Here is a 21,978-nt window from a genome sequence, read left to right on the forward strand (position 1 = left end):
TTGCATAAAAAATCATGACTTGAGGCCGAACTATAAATACATCAGCGATTCGAATGTTTTCACATGCTTGACTTTTACGCCATGAGAGCTATTCTCCAAAGTATTAGTTTCAGAACTAAAACATTTGGTGTGTGGATGCATTCTTACATGGTTGACCCTCATGAAAAATATTGGCGCAATTGCATAAAACCTTTTGACTTGAGGTCGAACTATAAATACATCAGCGATTTGAATCTTTTCACATGCTTCACTTTTACGCCATGAGAGCTATTCTCCAAAGTATTAGTTTCAGAACTAAAACATTTGGTGTGTGGATGCATTTTTACATGGTCGACCCTCATGAAAAATATTGGCGCAATTGCATCAAAAATCATGACTTGAGGCCGAACTATAAATACATCAGCGATTCGAACTTTTTCACATGCATGACTTTTACCCCATGAGAGCTATTCTCCAAAGTATTAGTTTCAGAACTAAAACATTTGGTGTGTGGATGCATTCTTACATGGTCGACCCTCATGTAAACTATTGGCGCAATTGCATTAAAAATCATGACTTGAGGCCGAACTATAAATACATCAGCGATTCGAACTTTTTCACATGCATGACTTTGACGCCATGAGAGCTATTCTCCAAAGTATTAGTTTCAGAACTAAAACATTTGGTTTGTGGATGCATTCTTACATGGTCGACCCTGATGAAAAATAATGGCGCAATTGCTTCAAAAGTCATGACTTGAGTTCCAACTATAAATACATCAGCGATTCGAGATTTGTCACATGCATGACTTTGACGCCATGAGAGCTATTCTCCAAAGTATTAGTTTCAGAACTAAAACATTTGGTGTGTGGATGCATTTTTACATGGTCGACCCTCATGAAAAATATTGGCGCAATTGCATCGAAAATCATGATTTGAGTTCCAACTATAAATACATCAGCGATTCGAACTTTTTCACATGCATGACTTTGACGCCATGAGAGCTATTCTCCAAAGTATTAGTTTCAGAACTAACACATTTAGTGTGTGGATGCATTCTTACATGGTCGACCCTCATGAAAAATATTGGCGCAATTGCATAAAACTTCTTGACTTGAGGCCGAACTATAAATACATCAGCGATTCGAATTTTTTCACATGCTTGACTTTTACGCCATGAGAGCTATTCTCCAAAGTATTAGTTTCAGAACTAAAACATTTGGTGTGTGGATGCATTTTTACATGGTCGACCCTCATGAAAAATATTGGCGTAATTGCATCAAAAATCATGATTTGAGGCCGAACTATAAATACATCAGCGATTCGAATTTTTTCACATCCATGACTTTTTCGCCATGAGAGCTATTCTCCAAAGTATTAGTTTCAGAACTAAAACATTTAGTATGTGGATGCATTTTTACATGGTCGACCCTCATGAAAAATATTGGCGCAATTCCATCAAAAATCATGACTTGAGGCCAAGCTATAAATACATCAGCGATTCGAATTTTTCAAAATGCTTGACTTTGACGCCATCAGAGCTATTCTCCAAAGTATTAGTTTCAGAACTAAAACATTTGGTGTGTGGATGCATTCTTACATGGTCGACTCTCATGAAAAATATTGGCGCAATTGCATAACATTTCTTGACTTGAGGCCGAACTATAAATACATCAGCGATTCGAATCTTTTCACATGCATGACTTTTACGCCATGAGAGCTATTCTCCAAAGTATTATTTTCAGAACTAAAACATTTGGTGTGTGGATGCATTTTTACATGGTCGACCCTCATGAAAAATATTGGCGCAAATGCATCAAAAATCATGACTTGAGGCCGAACTATAAATACATCAGCGATTCGAACTTTTTCACATGCATGACTTTTACGCCATGAGAGCTATTCTCCAAAGTGTTAGTTTCAGAACTAAAACATTTAGTGTGTGTATGCATTCTTACATGGTCGACCCTCATGAAACATATTGGCGTAATTGCATTAAAAATCATGACTTGAGTTCCAACTATAAATACATCAGCGATTCGAACTTTTTCACATGCATGACTTTTACGCCATGAGAGCTATTCTCCAAAGTATTAGTTTCAGAACTAAAACATTTGGTTGTGGATGCATTTTTACATGGTCGACCCTCATGAAAAATATTGGCGCAATTGCATCAAAAATCATGATTTGAGTTCCAACTATAAATACATCAGCGATTCGAACTTTTTCACATGCTTGACTTTTACGCCATGAGAGCTATTCTCCAAAGAATTAGTTTCAGAACTAAAACATTTGGTGTGTGGATGCATTTTTACATGGTCGACCCTCATGAAAAATATTGGCGCAATTGCATAAAACCTTTTGACTTGAGGTCGAACTATAAATACATCAGCGATTCGAACTGTTTCACATGCATGACTTGACGCCATGAGAGCTATTCTCCAAAGTATTAGTTTCAGAACTAAAACATTCGGTGTGTGGATGCATTCTTACATGGTCGACCCTCATGAAAAATATTGGCGCAATTGCATAACATTTCTTGACTTGAGGCCGAACTATAAATACATCAGCGATTCGAATCTCTTCACATGCATGACTTTTACGCCATGAGAGCTATTCTCCAAAGTATTATTTTCAGAACTAAAACATTTGGTGTGTGGATGCATTTTTACATGGTCGACCCTCATGAAAAATATTGGCGCAAATGCATCAAAAATCATGACTTGAGGCCGAACTATAAATACATCAGCGATTCGAATTTTTTCACATGCATGACTTTTACGCCATGAGAGCTATTCTCCAAAGTGTTAGTTTCAGAACTAAAACATTTAGTGTGTGTATGCATTCTTACATGGTCGACCCTCATGAAACATATTGGCGTAATTGCATTAAAAATCATGACTTGAGTTCCAACTATAAATACATCAGCGATTCGAACTTTTTCACATGCATGACTTTTACGCCATGAGAGCTATTCTCCAAAGTATTAGTTTCAGAACTAAAACATTTGGTTGTGGATGCATTTTTACATGGTCGACCCTCATGAAAAATATTGGCGCAATTGCATTAAAAATCATGATTTGAGTTCCAACTATAAATACATCAGCGATTCGAACTTTTTCACATGCTTGACTTTTACGCCATGAGAGCTATTCTCCAAAGAATTAGTTTCAGAACTAAAACATTTGGTGTGTGGATGCATTTTTACATGGTCGACCCTCATGAAAAATATTGGCGCAATTGCATAAAACCTTTTGACTTGAGGTCGAACTATAAATACATCAGCGATTCGAACTGTTTCACATGCATGACTTGACGCCATGAGAGCTATTCTCCAAAGTATTAGTTTCAGAACGAAAACATTCGGTGTGTGGATGCATTCTTACATGGTCGACCCTCATGAAAAATATTGGCGCAATTGCATAAAACCTTTTGACTTGAAGTCCAACTATAAATACATCAGCGATTCGAATCTTTTCACATGCTTCACTTTTACGCCATGAGAGCTATTCTCCAAAGTATTAGTTTCAGAACTTAAACATTTGGTGTGTGGATGCATTCTTACATGGTCGACCCTCATTGAAAATATTGGCGCAATTGTATCAAAAATCATGACTTGAGGCCGAGCTATAAATACATCAGCGATTCGATTTTTTTCAAATGCTTGACTTTTACGCCATGAGAGCTATTCTCCAAAGTATTATTTTCAGAACTAAAACATTTGGTGTGTGGATGCATTTTTACATGGTAGACCCTCATGAAAAATATTGGGGCAATTGCATAAAAAATCATGACTTGACGCCGAACTATAAATACATCAGCGATTCGAATTTTTTCACATGCATGACTTTGACGCCATGAGAGCTATTCTCCAAAGTATTAGTTTCAGAACTAAAACATTTGGTGTGTGGATGCATTCTTACATGGTCGACCCTCATGAAAAATATTGGCGCAATTGCATCAAAATTCATGACTTGAGTTCCAACTATAAATACATCAGCGATTCGAATCTTTTCACATGCATGACTTTTACGCCATGAGAGCTATTCTCCAAAGTATTAGTTTCAGAACTAAAACATTTGGTTTGTGGATGCATTCTTACATGGTCGACCCTCATGAAAAATAATGGCGCAATTGCATAAAACTTCTTGACTTGAGGCCGAACTATAAAAATGTAAGTTGATTTCATATTTAAGTTATTAGATAGGATCTTTGTATATTTAATATGTATGTTACACTCCCAGGAAAAAACAAATGGTCACATCAGCGTTTTTGCATAGAATAATCCCTCTGTAGTAGTGGTATAAGTATATAAATCTGGCTCCAGTGGAAGTGAGCCAGAACCCCCATTATCTATACAAGTCCTGAAGATTTTGTGATTTCTCATGGAAAAATTTCATTCATGAGATTTTGTGACTTTTTTGACAAAAATCAAACAATAGTTATCATTGTGAATATTTCTAAGAAATACCACTTCTATCACATCATTGCCATAAATTCCTGTTAATGCTGAGAACCACACTATGAATTTTTATAAATTTTCAACAGACGTCCACTACACTGCCAACATATCCATAGTTGTGAGGAAAACCATATCACTTGCCATGGACGCCACGGCGCATGCGCAAGGCGGGAATCTAGTCACTTCTTTTCAATCCATTGCTCTCATCAACTAGATGCAGATATTTGGGGAGGTGGGAGGGATTATTCCTGATGTGATGGAGGTGGTATTTCTTAGAATTATTCACAATCATAACTATTGTTTGATAATTCTTGCAAAATACTACACTTCTATCACATCATTGCCAGTATACACCAGAGGGACCGGTGGGTTCTGGTATCTAGCATCCCTTAGATATTAGGCTAGTGAAGTGGTAAAACTTAAGGATTATATGCCAAAAAGGGGTAAATGGCTGTGTCTAATGGTCTACTTACAGGACTAGACATATATAATTTTCAAATTTCGTCACATGAAGGGTATAAATATATACTCCCTTGTGATACTTAGACATATAATGACGTAATTCCCTGTGATGACGTCATCTGTGACGTCACTTCCGTTGATGACGTCATCTGTGACGTCACTTCCGGTGTCATACCAAGTTCTTTTGGTATGTGTCTTCCATTCTCCTATCACAATGGACCCGTGAAGATTCCGGGGTAGAATAGGTCTTCAGCAACCCATGCTTGCCGTAAAGGGTGACTATGCTTGTCGTAAAAGGCGACTAACGGGATCGGGTGGTCAGGCTCGCTGACTTGGTTGATGCATGTCATCGATCCCAATTGCGTGGATCGATGCTCATGATATTAATCACTGGATTGTCTGGTCCATACTCGATTATTTACAGACACCCGTCATATAGCTGGAATATTGCTGAGTGCGACCAACCAACCAACGTATCACAATGATGTAATTTACCGTTATTCCCTTTTTGGATAGTGATATTAACGGATCCTGACGTTAGACCTCCTCCCCCCCCCCCCCCCCCCCCCCCTCTCCCCCTCCCAGTAGTTGTAGTAATCTCGGAAACCAAGTCCTGTTCGGACATGCCGGGGCTATGAGGATAATGACACAGTCCGTTTCCTCTATTTTCTTCAGTACACTGTCTAGGAGAGCCCAAGGGGGAAATGCGTACGCGAACATCCCCTCCCATTCCATGGAGAGCGTATCGACCTGGAGTGCTAGTGGATCTGGTACTGGGCTGACGTAGACTGGTAGTTTGTTGTTGAGACATGTGGCGAATAGATCTAGGTTCGGAGTATCCCATAGATGGGTTATCCACCTCGGGATGTAGTGACCATTCCGTGGGTACTATCTTGTTCTGCCGGGATAGATAATCTGCTAGGATGTTTAGCTTTCCCGGTATGTGTCTTGCTTAGATCTTGCAACTCACTGAGTCTACCAAGGCATATAAACGTGTAACCTCCTTCAGTAAAAGCGGAGATCTTGTGCCTCCTAGGTGCTGAATGTAAGCGACCACGGTCGAGTTGTCTGTGACGATTTTTACTGACGAATGTTGTAGTCGATCTAGCCATGCTGTTAATGCTAGATAAATCGCTCTCATTTCTAGACAATTGATGTGTAACTCTTTCTCTTGGGAGGACCATTTTCCCTGAATGGTAACATCGTCCATATGGGCACCCCAACTTTCTCCTGACGCATCTGTGTAGAGTTGATGTAGAGGGGTGGGGTATTAGAGTGGAATGCCTGGCATGACATTTTAACGATTTAGCCACCAATGGAGTTCAAACTTGGTGATTCAAACTTGTGGAGGATGGATTAATGCTTCCAGCTCTAGGTTGTTGGTGGTGTTCATCCAACTCTGTAGAGGTCGTAACTGTATGTAGTCTGCCTCTGTAGGTTAGATCTTGGATAGATGTGAGCGTGCCTAGACATGACATCCACCAGCGTCTTGACTTGATGGGCTGATCGAGAGCGCTTGTTATCATGTGTTCTACTCTTGCTTATCTGTCCTCTGGGGGTGCTACTATGCCCTTGTTGGGTATAAATCTTGCGCCTATTTAGGTGATGTCTTGAGTGGGTACTAGCTCTGATTTTTTAGGATGAACCAGGAATCCTAAGTGTGTGAGAAGTTGGATGATGCACACTGTGTTTAAACTGATTTGCGATTTGTCCGATTTCCGATAGGAAATCGTCTATGTATCCGTGAAGTCTTATGAGTTTTAGATGTGCGAACCCGATGACGGGATTGGTGATCATGGTGAATAGCCATGGGGCGATGGATATGCCGAATGGTAGTACCCTGAATTGGTATCTCTGACCGTTGACAGCAAAGTGTAGGTACCGACAATGACTTGGATGGATAGATATGTGAAGATACGCGTCTTGGAGATCTATACTTGTCATTCAATATGCTTGTCTTAAAGAGCTCTTCAACTTCTTTATAGACTCCATCTGAAACTTGGGTGATCTTTCCAGATATTCTTTGTTCAGGACTTTTAGGTCTTTGATAAGTCGCATCTCTGTAGTATTTTTCTTTGCTACCAGGAATACTGGGGAGTAGAATCCGAGAGTGGTGATGCTGATAGCTCCTTTTGCAAGAAGTTTTTTCTATGGCCACTTCTGCTGCAATTAACTTCGGTCCTGATAGGTGGAATCTGGGTCCGGTAGGATGGATGACTAGCCTTGGTCTTTTTAAGAAGTGAAGTTTGTAGCCTCTTCTTACAACTTCGAGTAACCATGAGTCGTCTGTGATGGCCTTCCAGTTTTCTGCGTACTTCATGAGACGGCCTCCTACTGTACTCGGAGGATGAATGCTGAACTTGGGCAGTCTTGGGTCGATGTCTGTGAGACCGGCTAGCTCGACTGGATCTAAAGTGGTCATGTCTTTGATCTTCCGTAATTCTTAATCGTTGTCCATTGGGCAGGCGATGTCGATAGGGTCTGGACGTGTCTGTAGATTCTTGGTTGAGTCATCTCCGGAGGGAGCCCCTTCCGCGACTGCCTCTTCCTTTGCTAACACCTCTCTGTGAAGTGGGATGATCCTCTTTGGAGTTCCTGTACCTTGGTTGATATGATCTGTACTTCTGCGTAGAGGGACGAAAAGAATCCCGGCCAGACTGGACACGTCGACGTCTAGGATTCTGTTGGTGACGAATCTCTGTGGGCCGTCTATGCCAACTGGAGGCTAACGATATGGTGGATTCTTGAAACTTCTGACTAGTAGAAGAGGCAATAGCTTCCTTCACTCATTCCAATCTACCGTTGAACATCTTAGGTGGAGTAATAGACTGTGCCATCAATGAATTCTTTAACGGTTCTGGTATAGCATGATTAATTTGATGTATTAAGTGTTTTCTTTGCATGGTCAGAAACTGTGCTGACATCCAGACCTGTGAAGTTTGCAGTTCCTCCTGCATCCTCAGTATGTGGTCCAATGAGCTGTGTATGAAACCAGCCTTGTGATGTGACATCTCCAAGGGAGCGTCTGATGGTAGATCAGTGCTCTGGTTGTACGAGGGTAAAGAGTGGCGAATACCAGCTGCTAACCAGTTAATGTAAGGACTGACATTAATCATCTGTTTGTTGACTTTGTCTAAGTACTTGATTTTGGACATTTCTGGGCGCATCATGGGGTTAGGTCTCTTAACCAACTCATGGTATTCATCATCAATGCTAATCTGTTCTGCAAAGGGATCATCATGAATTTTGTACGCATATCGGTTGTACGTAGACCTCAATTTAGAACTAGCACCCGTAGTAAAATTCAAAGAATTTTCTATTTTCTTGATAACGTCGTCCATATAGGATGGACGGGGAAGGGTATGGTGTTCTTCAGTCCTAGTGCCGGGCTCCTCATACCCTGTACGTTCTAACAAGGGTTTAGTAGTCTTATCCTTTTCAGGTTTTAATGATGGCATTAGCTCATAAAGTTCAGCAACGATGTCTTTAAGAGAATAATTGTTAGGTCTGAATTCATCATCAATAGTAGTATCCCCATAGCTTGAAAAGTCAGTAAGACCTAAAGACCCGCACCCCCTATTCTGATTGCGCTGGGGGTGAGACGAATGGCTGGGGAGTGCGTAATCCCGACAGTCGGATCTACGATAAGCTGAGTGGGAGTCACATGTTCTATAATTGGAGGAAGGTGACGTAATCCTTGCCTCGCTTTCTCGGTCCCTTGATCTGGATTTTGATACAGTATGGGAAGGCGCACGCCTAGGCTTTCTATGCTGATATTCACGGGCTATGTCAGATCTTTTGTCATAGGAGCTAGAGGGAGATTGGTGTTTATCTCTATGCATTGTCCGTGATTCACGATGTGCCCTATGATGTTCATGGTAGGGATATAATGTCTGATACTCGGTCGCCATGAATGACTCTCCTATTGTCCTCATAATCTGATTTAGCGTAGCCGTGTGTATTTCTGCTGTATGAGGGTGTGCTCTCATAAACAGCTTTAGATCTTTGTCTAAATTCATTATCAACCCTTGATTGGTCATGCCGGGTTTGAGACACAGAATCTTTTAGCTCTGCTATTTCCTGAGCCATAGATTGCATTCGATTGTCAATCAGAACAGACATTGAATTAGTTATCTTGTCCGTGAACTCAGTTAGGTAAAAGGGGTGACGCGGCAGAGGGGGAACGTCGTTTTTACGACGATCGGCCATGCCTAACGCCGCCGGATGTAAGTTAGGGAGATTTTCGAACTCAGTAAAATACATCTGCTCCTCAACTTTGGGTGAGTGGCATGGGATGAGGCACGAAGTCTTTTAACCTCATCCTCTCGCGACACTCTCTTGTCACCCACGTGATCAAAAACCTCCGATGGCTTAATCACTTTCCTCTTAATCGAAGTAGAAGCTCTAGTACACTTTTAATAGTCCGGATTATTGGCCCATGCCTTGGAGAGCTTAGCAAATTTTTCTTTTGATAAAGGCTCGCAGTAGGTGCATCTAGACTTCTGTGTGCAGCTGCTTTTCTTGCAAGCAAGACATCTGGGTTGAGGGTCACCAGTGACCTGGTGTTGGCCACAGCCCGAACAGACGGGCGTCTGTTTCTGAGATGAGGATCTCATCCCACAACACTTCCCATAAACTAATTACTTATGAGATCGTCCGATCTTCTTATACCCTCGTTCTAGTAGAACTGTTCACTGCTTGCAGACAGTGATTCTTGAGAAGATCAATGTGCTTTGTAAGTGTGGAACTCAATCATTCGTACTGATGTGTAACCCCAAAAATGTTCCTTGTCATCAGGACACACAGGAGAGGAAGTGACTAGATTCCCGCCTTGCGCATGCGCCGTGGCGTCCATGGCAAGTGATAGGGTTTTCCTTACAACTATGGATATGTTGGCAGTGTAGTGGACGTCTGTTGAAAATTTATAAAAAATTATAGGGTGGTTCTCAGCATAAACAGGAATTTATGGCAATGATGTGATAGAGGTGTAGTATTTTGCAAGAATTAATTGTTTTTGGACTGAAATGCAAAATTTTAAAAAAGTGTGATTTCTTTTGAAAAATTTCACCAATGAGACTTCGTGACTTTTCGAGAGAAAAAATGTTTTTGAACTGAAATGCAAAATTTGGAAAAAAATGATTCCAGGCATGTATAGATTAGGGTATCCAAGTGATGGATGTAGTAAAGTGGATTGAGGTTGAAGGAGAAGATCTTTTCACAAGGGGAGTGGATAATGGCCTCCCCCTGTGAGGTCCACCAACACGGTCAACCAGCTGCGAGCTGGCCATTTAGGCGCAATCAAAATCAGTCGTAACTGTTCTGTCTCTACGATCTTCTGGATTACCCGTGGTAGAAGCGCTGTCGGTGGCAAGGCGTAAGCATTGAGATTCTCCCATGACATGGCCAGAGCATCATACTATCGGAATCAGAGAAATGAATCTGGGGGGTGTTGTGTTGAACCTGGTGGCGAACAGGTCAACCTCTGGGCTGTCGTAGAGGTGGCAAATCTTGAAGGTCTTGGGATGTAATGCCATTCTGTCGAGGATGTTCGATCCGGATGAGACAGGGAGTCTGCTATGACTTTGGTTACTCCTGGGGATATGTCGAGCTCGAGCATTGATGATCAATGCATCAATCATTTGAAAAAAGTCCATCATTAGAGCCAGTAGGGAGGCTGACTGTGTGGATCCCATCTTATTGAAGTACCATACGACTGAGGCGTTGTCGGACTGTATCATCAGTTGAGATGATCTAAGCAGTTTCGCCCAATGTGAGATCTCTAAATTGGCCGTCTTGAATTCGAGATTGCTGATGTGAAGGGTCGATTCTGTTGCTGACCAACGTCCTGATGTTTGATGAGACTCCAGAAGCTCTCCCAAAACAACTGTTGATGCATCCACGACCAAGTGGTGTGTTGGTAAAAAGGGTTCTAGAGGAACTCCGGAGTAGACGTTCATTCTGGATAACCACCATTGTAGATGGCCATACAGATGTAACGGGAGCTAAATCTGGACCAGGCAATCGTCGATCTGAAGATCGAAGGAAATACTGACTTGGCTGTAATTGTAGTTGACCTCTCTGGGTGAGGGCTTGCCCCGACGTCAATAGACCTAGCAACTGCTGCCATTGTTGAAGATGTAGCAACATTTGAGTGCCAGTGGAACGAGTCGTTCTATCTTCTTCCATCTGTCTAGAGGGACAAACATTTTTCCGAGATTGGAGTAAAAAAGTGCTCCGATGAATTGCAATTGTCGAGAGGGCATGGTTTTTGAATTCTCTATGTTTACTAACCAACTGAGATGGTGGATTAGTTTCTGCGCGAAGATGAGATGTTTAATTAGGATGTGCACTCTACCTCCAGCTGTGAGCCATCAGAAAAGATTCAAAACACTCATCTGGGGAGATTGAGGCGTTGTTTGAAGCGAAAGTAGGTGCTAAAGAAGCTTCAACCATCGCATCTTCAGAACCTTTCACTTGACCTGGGCATACCCTTTTAAGGATGTTCACTTAGACTGTCTTGCCGCAGACGGCCAGTGCTGAGCCCATGTTATTCTATACCATCTTTCGGTTGTCACACACTTTTTCTATAGATGGGAAAGTCATCATCGGAGAGATCTGTACATACATCACATCTTTTAGACCATAAACAAACCCTATGACAGCTGCAACATCTTATGAGAATGCCAATTTGTAACTGTTAAAAGCTTTCCTCTTTTTGTTGTCCATGATAACAAACTATAGAATGAAAAGTCAAGTAACAAGTTTTATTCTTAATTTTTAAATTACACGTCTCCACTCAAGAGCAATTAGAAAGAGAATGAGTTGGCAGGGCAGGTCACATGGTCAGGCAGCACAAGGTCCATGCTTTACAACAGGTAGTGGTGGTAATGGTGACCATGGTTACAGCTGGGATGTGCTCAGGTGACATGTTTTTGAAGCTTGTAAATGGGTTCAAGGATTTGACTGGATTGGATTAATACATAGTGTGAGATAGGATAAGTTTAAAAAATATTTTTATTTTATATGTTTTTGATCTTTGTTTAATGCAATTACAAACTGTGAAACTATGTTCGGTTAAACGAACCCCCTCAACCCATCACATGGGTGCTTGTCCATTTTGGTCTGTTACTTCGTTTTGGACATGGTTTTGACTTGAGCATTATGCTCTTCCCATATCAATTATTACAGCCGGACCAGATGGAGCAAGTCGCTGAATTAGAACACGAGTCATCAGAAGATGACATCCCTCTCCCCACCACCCCAACATTTTCGAAAGGACAAATTATCTGGCTGTTACTTCAAGTCCAACTTGATGAGAGAATTTCTATCTAATCTCTCTGTCCGTCTACAAGAGTACAGCTGTGTTTTTTCGAAAAAAAGTGTGCACTATACTCAAGAAAATAGGTAGTTATTGAGCTGCTATCAAAACAATACCATGGAATTTGGATTCGAAAACTTTGTATTTCTATGATGGCAAAAGGCACAACTTCATCCCCTGATTTATACATGTACCAAGTTTGGATAAGAATGGTGAGTCAGGTTGTTTTTTTAGTTCTGCTCCGGAAACGACACCTCCCCTCTGTTACAGCTAAGTCTAACTTGTTTCCATGAAAGCAAGTAAAATTAAACTTTGAAAAATTCCTCAACAGCAAAAGGTGTCACTTCTACCCCTGTTTAATACATGTCCCAGGTTTAGATGAAAAGTCTTGCATGGTTTTCAAGTTGTGCTCCGGAAACGAAGCTCACACCACCCTTTTGAGAATTAGTGCAAATTGTTTCTATGAAATCAAGAATATTACATATGCAAAAAATATGTCAATGGCAAAAGAAACCACTTCACGACCAGTTGATTTATCTGCCAATTTCTGTTAAAATATATTGAACAGTTTTCGCATGTTTACAATGGATGGACAGATTAGGCATAGACTATACCCCACCCCACCCCCACCATATGGGGGGTAGACAAAAGTCAAAAGAGGGCAAGACTACAGATGTCAAACTGTACTGGTCTCTGGACAGCTGAGCTGAATATTGCTCATATATTGATTTGCTCACTATTTCATCCAGTACTTGACACTTGTTGAGGTAATGACAATACATATTTTCAATTATAGATAGAAAAAATATATCTGATAAAGCTAATGTGGGCTCTGTGTGTGGAAAGTATGAAAACAGATTTCCATGAATATAAGCGATGTATTGAAATCTCACTTCATACAGGAATATAGAAAATTCCTCAAAATCAAATAAAACATGATCTTAAACATATACATATATATTCCTTACATGTCTATGTACATGCCATACAACATTATACAAGTAGGGATAAGATATATGGATGAACACCTTCTTAATTACAATTAGGAGCAACATTTTGGTGTAGGTTCTAACACTGTTATCAAGCAGGTGAGTATGGTTGACAAGTACATGTATATATACAGGAAGGAGGCAGTGTTTATACAGATGTAGTTACACTAGGGTGGAGAAGCCTGCTATATGTACACAAAAGGGTAAACATATTGGCAGGTGAAGGGATTGATATAAACGAATGGGTGAAGCCAGTAATATAAACAAAAGGATTATAACTGACTGGGGTCTTTGATGAGTTGATGGTAAGCAGGGGGTATATAATAGCCTTGATTGATAGTTGATTGATAGTTGGGGTCCTTTGATGTTGATGGCTTGTTGTAGTTTTCTGATTTTGAAGTCTTTGAGTTCTTTTGACAAGAAGCCATCAACATAAAGTGAAAGCCCTCACCACCAACCTCATATATCTTATCCTTACTTAGTACTCCAACTTCTAAATGCCTCTCAAAGAAGTTAAATATTATTCATTGGCACTAACACACATTAATGTACAGAAGACACTCACTGATTAACAGCTACGTACTGAAAATGATGGTCAGACAGCAACTGACACACAAGATAAAAATGTAATATACTAATGTACAGCTGCAGCCAAGACCACATATGGTTACATTTTGACAATGACAGAAAGTCACTGGTGATGACACAAACACCAACAGGGATTTATCAAGGATGAGATGTGGCATGTTCTATACATTTCTTATTAATTGTTTTCACAATGAGAGAGTGAGAGTGAGTATGGTTTTACGCCGCTTTTAGCAGTATTCCAGCAATATCACGGCGGGGGACACCAGAAATGGGCTTCACACATTGTACCCATGTCGGGAATCGAACCCGGGTCTTCGGCATGACGAGCCAACGCTTTAACCACTAGGCTACCCGACCGCCCCTATTTTCACAATGACACACAGTGACAATGTACCATGGCCTGTGGCTTGTTATTCATTATTCCTTAGTAAAGTCAGCACTTTGATGATTGTAGCATGTGACGTTTTAGAAGGGCACACTTGTCCTTGTCCAGATATGTAACTTTCGCTGAAGATTTAGAGCTACTAGCCATGTCTGTCACTGGTGTACCACCATGTCCTTCTGAAACATGTGTTTGTGGTGAATTTAGGACTTCATGTTCTCTTGCCAGAGTTGGCAGGTCACTGTTACAAAATTTGCCACCACTATGGCATTCCAAGAACTTATCATATTCCTTTGGACAAGAAAGAGTTTTATTTACATCACAATTAAATGGCATATTGTGTGCTGACATGTCCTTACAACTTGTGTTGGAAGACCGATCTGTTTCAGATTCAGAAAAACTCACTTTCATCTTTGGTTTTGTCACTGAATCATGGGCTATTGTTTTCTTATGAGTCAAGGAAGTGGAAGATAGTTCTTTCCATTTTCTGAAATCAGAAGGTGAAGGATTAGGTGAAGAGGCTGTTGTGACTATCTCACTGATGGGTCTATAGATGGCTGAGAGACCTGAGGAAGATGTCGAGTATTGGCTACTTGTACTGGTTGTGCTATCAGGTCGACTCTGAACTGCATTTGTCCTGACCATTGGAGAAGCAGGCTTGTATGGTCGGAAAGATGACAATGCATGTGAAGAAGAACTGTACGAGCTGCGACCATTGTTAACAAAATCTTTTGTGTAGGAGTTTCTGTCTTCCTTTGCATGATAAGTCATATCACTGGTCACATTTTTCTCTGAATGATAGCCACTAGATACTGAGGACTGCAAATTTGAATCTGCACCCTCACTGTTGTCAGAGGATATACTATTTTCTCCTGTTTGACCACTTGTTACCTGGATGACACTTGGCACTAAACTTCTTACTGTTTCAGACCTATGAGGCACCTCCGATGAATTTGTTTGCCTCCCTATCTTTTGATGCAGAGAACGGCTTTGTACTCTGAATGGAACGTAATTTGGAACTCTCTCTTTGGTGTGTTGAAGGAGTGGTGAATGAATACAAGGTTCCTTTGTTGACTCTTCATTAACCATTGACAAAGTATGCTGTTTTGAAACAATGTTTGAGGATACTTGTCGTATTTTATGACTGTTCATTTCTGATTGCACTAGACTTATTTCTTGCATTTTTTCAATCACCTCTCTCATGATTGGCATATCAGCCATAACCCTTTTTGCAATTTCTTGAGGATCCATCACTTTCTTACTTGTGGAAGACTGTAGGTTATAAACAGTTGTATCATTAACTTTTGACAAAGATGATTTTGACAATGAAGTTGAGGATGAACATGAGGTATTGCTGGAAACACTATGTTGCCTCAACCTTTCATTATTACATGAGTCTTGTAAGTTGCCTGCAGTGAACTTGAAGGCAAGCTGCTCATTGCCAAGCAAAGTTGATTCAGTGCCACATTGTGATGAAACAACAGATTCTGACATAACTGATACAGTGTCGCTGGACATGCTCAGGTCTACCACAACATTACTGGAACTTGTTGGATGGAGAGCTGGGCTGTCCCCTGTATCTGTTAGTGTTGGACTACTAGACAAGCTCCCAGATTCATGGCCATGTGGAGGGTACATACTTCTAATTCTGTTCTGATGGGACAGCTGCAAGGATGGATCAAGCAGACCTGATTTTATTTCCTGTTTTTGATGTTTTCCATCTATATCTCCCTGAAACAACAAAACATATATACTTTAAATGATAGGTTCAAGATTATTTGCAATTATATAGCAATAATGTGATTGTGCACATGTTCTTGTACTGGTATGCTGCTTTTATAGTGCCTTCCCAGTGAGATATCATGCAGCTGTTTAAGCTGGATACCACACTCCGAAACATAAAACTGACATCATCTATCATATTATTGCCAAAAGCCAGGTCAGGTAACAAGTACCATCTTTAGGTTTGATGTGACCAGGGGATCCAGCAAATGACCTTATGCTCTCCAGGCAGACACTTTATGCAAAAGACCATCTGGCGGTGGATATTTTCGAGAATACATCTATTTCTTTCTCTTTCATAATACTAGATACTAAAAATAGGGTAATGAAAGTATCAGCATTTCAAAGTTACATACTATTAGTTATGGTATCTTTAGTTGTTGTATACGGTGTCATATTAGGTCAGCAGAAAAACATTTTTCTGCTTACCTAATACGACACTGTATACTTTTCAGCTAACCTATTATGACACTGTATATGGCAACTAAAGACACCATAACAAATTTATTATGCTGAAACGTTTACACTATATGCTATCTTTATCGCAAATAGAGAACTTGACGCTTACAACTCTTAGAAATGATCAGACCAGTGCATATGTTTACGATACAACACTTAAATGTAAACCCAAAGTTAACAATGGAATATATAATCCACTAAATGTAACCGTTTAAACAAGTACTATAGCTAAAATGGAGAGAATTATCATAAAAATGCCTGAATGTTATCTCAAATTTGCAGGCCACCGTAACTTGATAGTAGTCCGCTTTTCCCCAATGACGGGCTGCTATCTATTCTAGATTTATTACTATGTAACGTCATGGTTCGTTTGTGATGTCAACTTATATTATGTTCTCTGATGTCGCTATTTGTAAATCAGTGACCTCCATTGTGAGATTTTTCTCTCTATAAGTTGTATAGATAAAGTCACAAACATGGTTTCTTTAAAAATTATGTCTTTCCACTTCACAATTAAGGATATTAAAACACAAAACAGTGTCGAATAACAATTTTTTTAACCATTTTTCATGTGAAATATGTGAGGTGTGAGTGGAAAAATCCAAAATGGCTGTTACTGACAGTAAAATTTAGATTTTACTAAATATTTTACTTATCCTGCATTACTCCTAATACATCTGTATCGGACAGTTTGGTGGCGGGCAACTTTCAGAAAGTCCAAAACCTCAATAATTTACACCCAAAACAACGACACATGTTTGTCAATAATCCGTGAGGCGGAAAAAGCTCAGAAAAATGCCATAACGGCAGAGTAGTTCAATCTTCTTAGAGAAGGAACATAGGAATTAAAGGGTAATACCCTGTTCATATTTAGTAATTAAAGAATGCTAGCTTAACAGCTAAATCTTTACCTACTATGTTATCCAGCCAAAGCCTGGTAGAAAAGCTTGTCTTAATTTCTTCCACTGGCCGAGTCTCAGCGACTTACGGGGAAAGTAGACTGGTTCTGTATAGGGCGTGTTCATTATTTGCGTCGAGGGTGCCAAAACTTCGCACGCCTTCGATGTCCTCGAGAGCCACATTGTGAAGATAATGACTGTGTCGAACCTCCAAAAACATTCTTCCTGATCGTTTTAATAGAACAGTTACTATGTAACGCCCTGATCTCGTGAAGATTATTCGCTCTCAGAGGACCAAGTTTGGCGATCTCATAAGCCTGAAGGATGATTGCGCATAACCACAGAGATATTGTGTTGTGACTAATTTCAGTTGTGGACGTAGGAGATACGGGTATAAAAAACATTTCCTCGAACCACGCCTAGTTTGGGAACAGGGGTTGAAAACTCGAAGTGCTATAAAAGTTTTGGCTATAAAATCCCATCACAACCCAAGATGTACCGCTCCGTGCGTACCATGCTCAAAACGGACCTGGGTGATTGCATGTAGCTCGCTCACCCATGCCGCTGTGGCTTAGGCCAAGAGAAATATTGTTTTCTTGGTGAGGTCATAAAAGGAGGATGCATTGAGGGGCTCGAAGGGGGGGCCCTCGCAAACCTTGAAGTACCACGTTGAAGTACCAAGCAGGGGGATGGAACTTGATCCTTGATCCTTGATCCTTTTCTGATCCTCAAGCCTAAATGAGCATAGTAGGGCATGTAGTTCTGGGACCTTGGTCATTTTGCGATTTTCCAGAATGGTCAATACTGAGTTAAGTGCAACTAAATATGTAGTAATGGTGCTACCTTTCAAGTGTCAAGTGTTTCTCGGTATGCAAATGTAGGACGTATTCGGCAAGGAATTGTGTTGACGCTGTTGTGGGGTCTTGTTTTTTTGCCTTGCAAAAAGTCTCAAACGATCCTTGCTTATCATTGTATAGTCCTCTCGTAGAAGGATGAAGAGCTAAAGCTATAGCTGCCCGTGCCGAATAGCCCTTCGCACTTAACCCCTTTCTAAGACGAACCAAGTATGCAGACGAAACCTGTCTGGCATTGGGTGAGGCAATTTGCTGTGAGGGTGGATGAGTAGATTGGACAACTGTGGGAGGGGTAGTGGATCGTCTTCTGCTAGACTTCTGACCTCGACAAACCACCAGGGCGCGACCAAGTCAGAGCAAGATTCCGTGTCTCCTTGATCTTTTGTATCACCTTGGGAAGAAACAGGTGGCAGAAAAGTGTACACTTTAAGCCCTTCCCAAGCCAAACAAGGAGACATAGGTCATAAATTGGTGGTTTTGGCACGTAGCAAACAGGTTGGTGTTTGGTTGCCCAAACTTCTGAAGCAGTAACAGAAATGCTTCTGTGTGAAGTTTCCACTTGGTGTCTGGGTGTGATAATGCATCAGCCAATGTGTTCAGACATCCGAGGATGTGCTGAACTATGAATTGTAGTTCAAGACAGCCCACTAGATGGAAAGCCTGAATGTCCGGAGTGGGAGTGGGAGTACGTTGTTCCCTGATTTCCCAGGCACCGCAACCACAGTCTTGTTGTCTGTGGATATTGCGAGTTGGGCGGACTGTAGCTAATTCTGGCAATGAGAAACGCCCAGAATTAACGCTTCCAACTCCAGATTGTTTATGTGCCATTTTCAATAAGCGCCAGACCTTAGCCCTGAGGCTGTCTGGCCTTGCAGGTGAGCACCCCCTCCCCTGTAGGGAGGGGTCTATGAACAGTTGTAGTTTGGGGGTGAACCCGGATAAAGAAACTCCTCCTAAGACATTCGACTCTACCGTCCACCAATTGAGGTAAGGCCTTAGTTGGACTGGTAGAGTGATGGCCTTGAGTGGATCCTGACACCAGATGTAAGGGTTCAGCAATTGTTGAAATGGATGCAGTTGTAATCGGCCTCTGCTGGTTCAGTCCTGTGCTGAAGTCAGTAACCCTAGCAACACTTGCCATTGGTGAAGTGCAGGTGACAAGAGGTTAAAATCTTCTGTCCATCTGTCCCTCAGTACCGATAGGAGATCCTGGTCCGTCTGGAACAGGCCTCCAATCAACTGGAGCCGATGAGATGGAGTTAACTCTGACTTTGCCTTGTTCATTATCCATCCCAGTTGATATATTAGCTGTCTGATAAATTACTGATGATGTACTAATGACGGTATGTGTTGATGGCACGGGAGACAGTTGTCTATGTACGACTCAAACCAAATGTTCCTCAGGTGTAGAAACACAGTTATTGGCTTCATTATTCGTGTAAATAGCCACGGGACCACTGAAATGCCAAATGAGAGAACTGTCCATTGAGTGAACTCCTTCACTCAACCTGCGGTCAGAGGGATGGATAGGCATATGCAGGTAGGCATCCTGCAAGTCGAGACTGATCAAGGAATCTAATGCATTGATGGTGGTTCTGAGCAGTCTCAAAGTTGTTAGCCAGAAGTAAGGTGCACTTTTCAGATAACGTTTGTTGAACACAGAGAGATTGTGGATCATTCTCATCTTGTCCTTCTTGGGTACCAGGAAGATGTGAGAATAAAACCTCTGGGGAGTGTACAATTTCTACAGCTCTTTTCACCAACAGTATGTCATGTTGGATTATAAAAGCAGATGTGGCTTTTTGGTTACTTCCAAGTAGGAGCAGCTGTGGTCAACGGTGGAATTACATCTATGTCTAGACGGCAGCCATGACGTAGTATGTTGAGAGCAAATTTGTCCTTGAGAATAAATCTGTTCTGGAAGAACTGGACCAGTCTCCTGCCTACGGGTGTATCGACAATTGGGATGATTGGGGGCGGGAGTTTCCAGTCATGGCTGTCCAACACTTCAGTGTTTACCCCTCTTTTCACTCCCCCTGCCCTGGTATTTACCACAACGGGTCTGATAAGAGCCCTGAGGTTTCCCTCTGCCACTCACTTTCCAATGAAAGAAATCGTAGTCTTGGCCTTCCTTGAGAGACGCGTGTCTATGCTTATAATTGCCTGACCTGCCAGCCCGCTGGGATAGACTGTGAGAGCCTTAAGCATGATCTCATCCCTAGCGTCATTGGAAACTTTTGCGTGCATGTCTGCGGTCTGTTCATTGAACAGAGAGGGAAATGACCAAGACTGACATAGCAGCCTGTGCTTGAACTCAGTCCCAGCTGGACAGCGCTAAATAACCAAATCTGAGTGTGGCGGTAATCTCCGCTAGAGTGAACTTGTTGATGCACTCTCGTAGATGGCTATCGGCTTCTGCTCCAGTGTGTAGCCCCTCCTCTATCAGAAAGCTTTATGCATATGCGCTGTATCGGAACACACTTTAGGGGTTTGGTATACGTTAGGCACCAGTGTAGGTGCTAACACTTGCGCCATAGTTGTAGCTGGGCAGGCATTTGGTACATAGGCATAGGCATAGGCATAGGCATAGGCGCAGGATACAGGCTGCCACATGGACTGCACAAAGTTCTGCATCCAATTCATGTTCTGGAATGGTGCTGGCGTCTGAGTGTGCATCTGCTGCGCTGGATAAGTCAAGATATCTTGAGACAAAAGCGCTGGTGTCATAGAGATCATAGTACTGGAGGTCCCAGGTGCTGAAAATTAAGAGCAGGTACCACACTCACAGTAGCCACTGCCAATGTTGGCGGGAGCCATATTACCCATTGAAGATACCGGATGCGAGAGTAATGACAGAAGTGAGTGAGTGAGTGAGTGAGTGAGTGAGTGAGTGAGTGAGTTAGTGTGAGTGAGTGTGAGTGAGTTTGGTTTTATGCCACTTTTAACAATATTCCAGCAATATCACAGTTGGGGACACCAGAACTGGGCTTCACACATTGAACTGCATAAAAATTACATTTGAATTCTGGAGAGCAAATTTGCATCCAAGCCAAACTATGTGCATGAGGATCTTTGGAAGATTTTTTTTGTACAATTAGTAGTACATAAGTTATTATTAATAAAGAATTGTTGATAGAAACGGAGTTGGAAGATTGCCATAGAATTACACAATATTCTATCGGCAAATACTTAGAGTTGAAAGTGTATACAAGCATTGATACACACAAACTCTAAGTAACGCCAAAGCTACTTGTATTTAAAAACACATGAATATGTTATACATACATAGCTATGAATTGTAAACAATTGTATCACAAAATCAAATTGGCGGGAATCAACGAGCCACGTTACGGGAAAAAGACAAAGTCTTTTTACGCCAAAATCACCCACTGCACAAATTCGTGAAAGTTATATGAAAAGAATACGTAACCCATTTCAGATAAAATTTAGAATTATAGCTGAAGCTGAAGGTCTAAAATTATCCAATTTGAAGAGCTCTGCTGAGACACGTGAAGAAGGTGACTTGTCATCAAGGTCACATGACTGCAGCGATGGTCCATGCAAAAATCAGGAGTGGAATGTGAAACATCTTTATTTCTTCACTCAAGACCACCGCCATACGTTGTAAGCAGTGAATGCATTTAGGAGTAATGCAGGATAAGTAAAATACAAAATTTGGATTTTTACTGAGGGTATACGACTCATAGAGGGTTAGTAGTTCTGCACTCTGATTAGTCAATCTCACTTTAAGGCATAATAAACTAAAATTGCTATATACACAACATAAAATGGTTAAACAATGTA

The 21,978-nt window shown here is 41.2% G+C and overlaps 2 protein-coding genes across 2 annotated transcripts in view; both read right to left on the bottom strand.

Moving 5' to 3' along the window:
• Positions 1-10,314: 10,314 nt before the first annotated feature.
• LOC139455021 (uncharacterized) lies at positions 10,315-10,860 on the bottom strand. Its single transcript, XM_071236608.1, has one exon. It carries the CDS (start codon positions 10,858-10,860, stop codon positions 10,315-10,317), a length of 546 nt encoding a protein of 181 aa, XP_071092709.1.
• Positions 10,861-11,667: 807 nt separating this feature from the next.
• LOC139456417 (tetratricopeptide repeat protein 28-like) overlaps positions 11,668-21,978 on the bottom strand; it is a 283,334-nt gene continuing 273,023 nt past the window's right edge. The window contains exon 16 of the mRNA XM_071238117.1: positions 11,668-15,911. Coding sequence (XP_071094218.1) covers positions 14,232-15,911 — 1,680 coding nt within the window. The 3' untranslated portion in view covers positions 11,668-14,231. The remainder of the gene's footprint in view (positions 15,912-21,978) is intronic.

The sequence above is a fragment of the Haliotis cracherodii genome, unplaced genomic scaffold (genome assembly GCF_022045235.1).
Source record: "Haliotis cracherodii isolate W230 unplaced genomic scaffold, xgHalCrac1.p SCAF_11, whole genome shotgun sequence".
NCBI lineage: Eukaryota > Metazoa > Mollusca > Gastropoda > Lepetellida > Haliotidae > Haliotis > Haliotis cracherodii.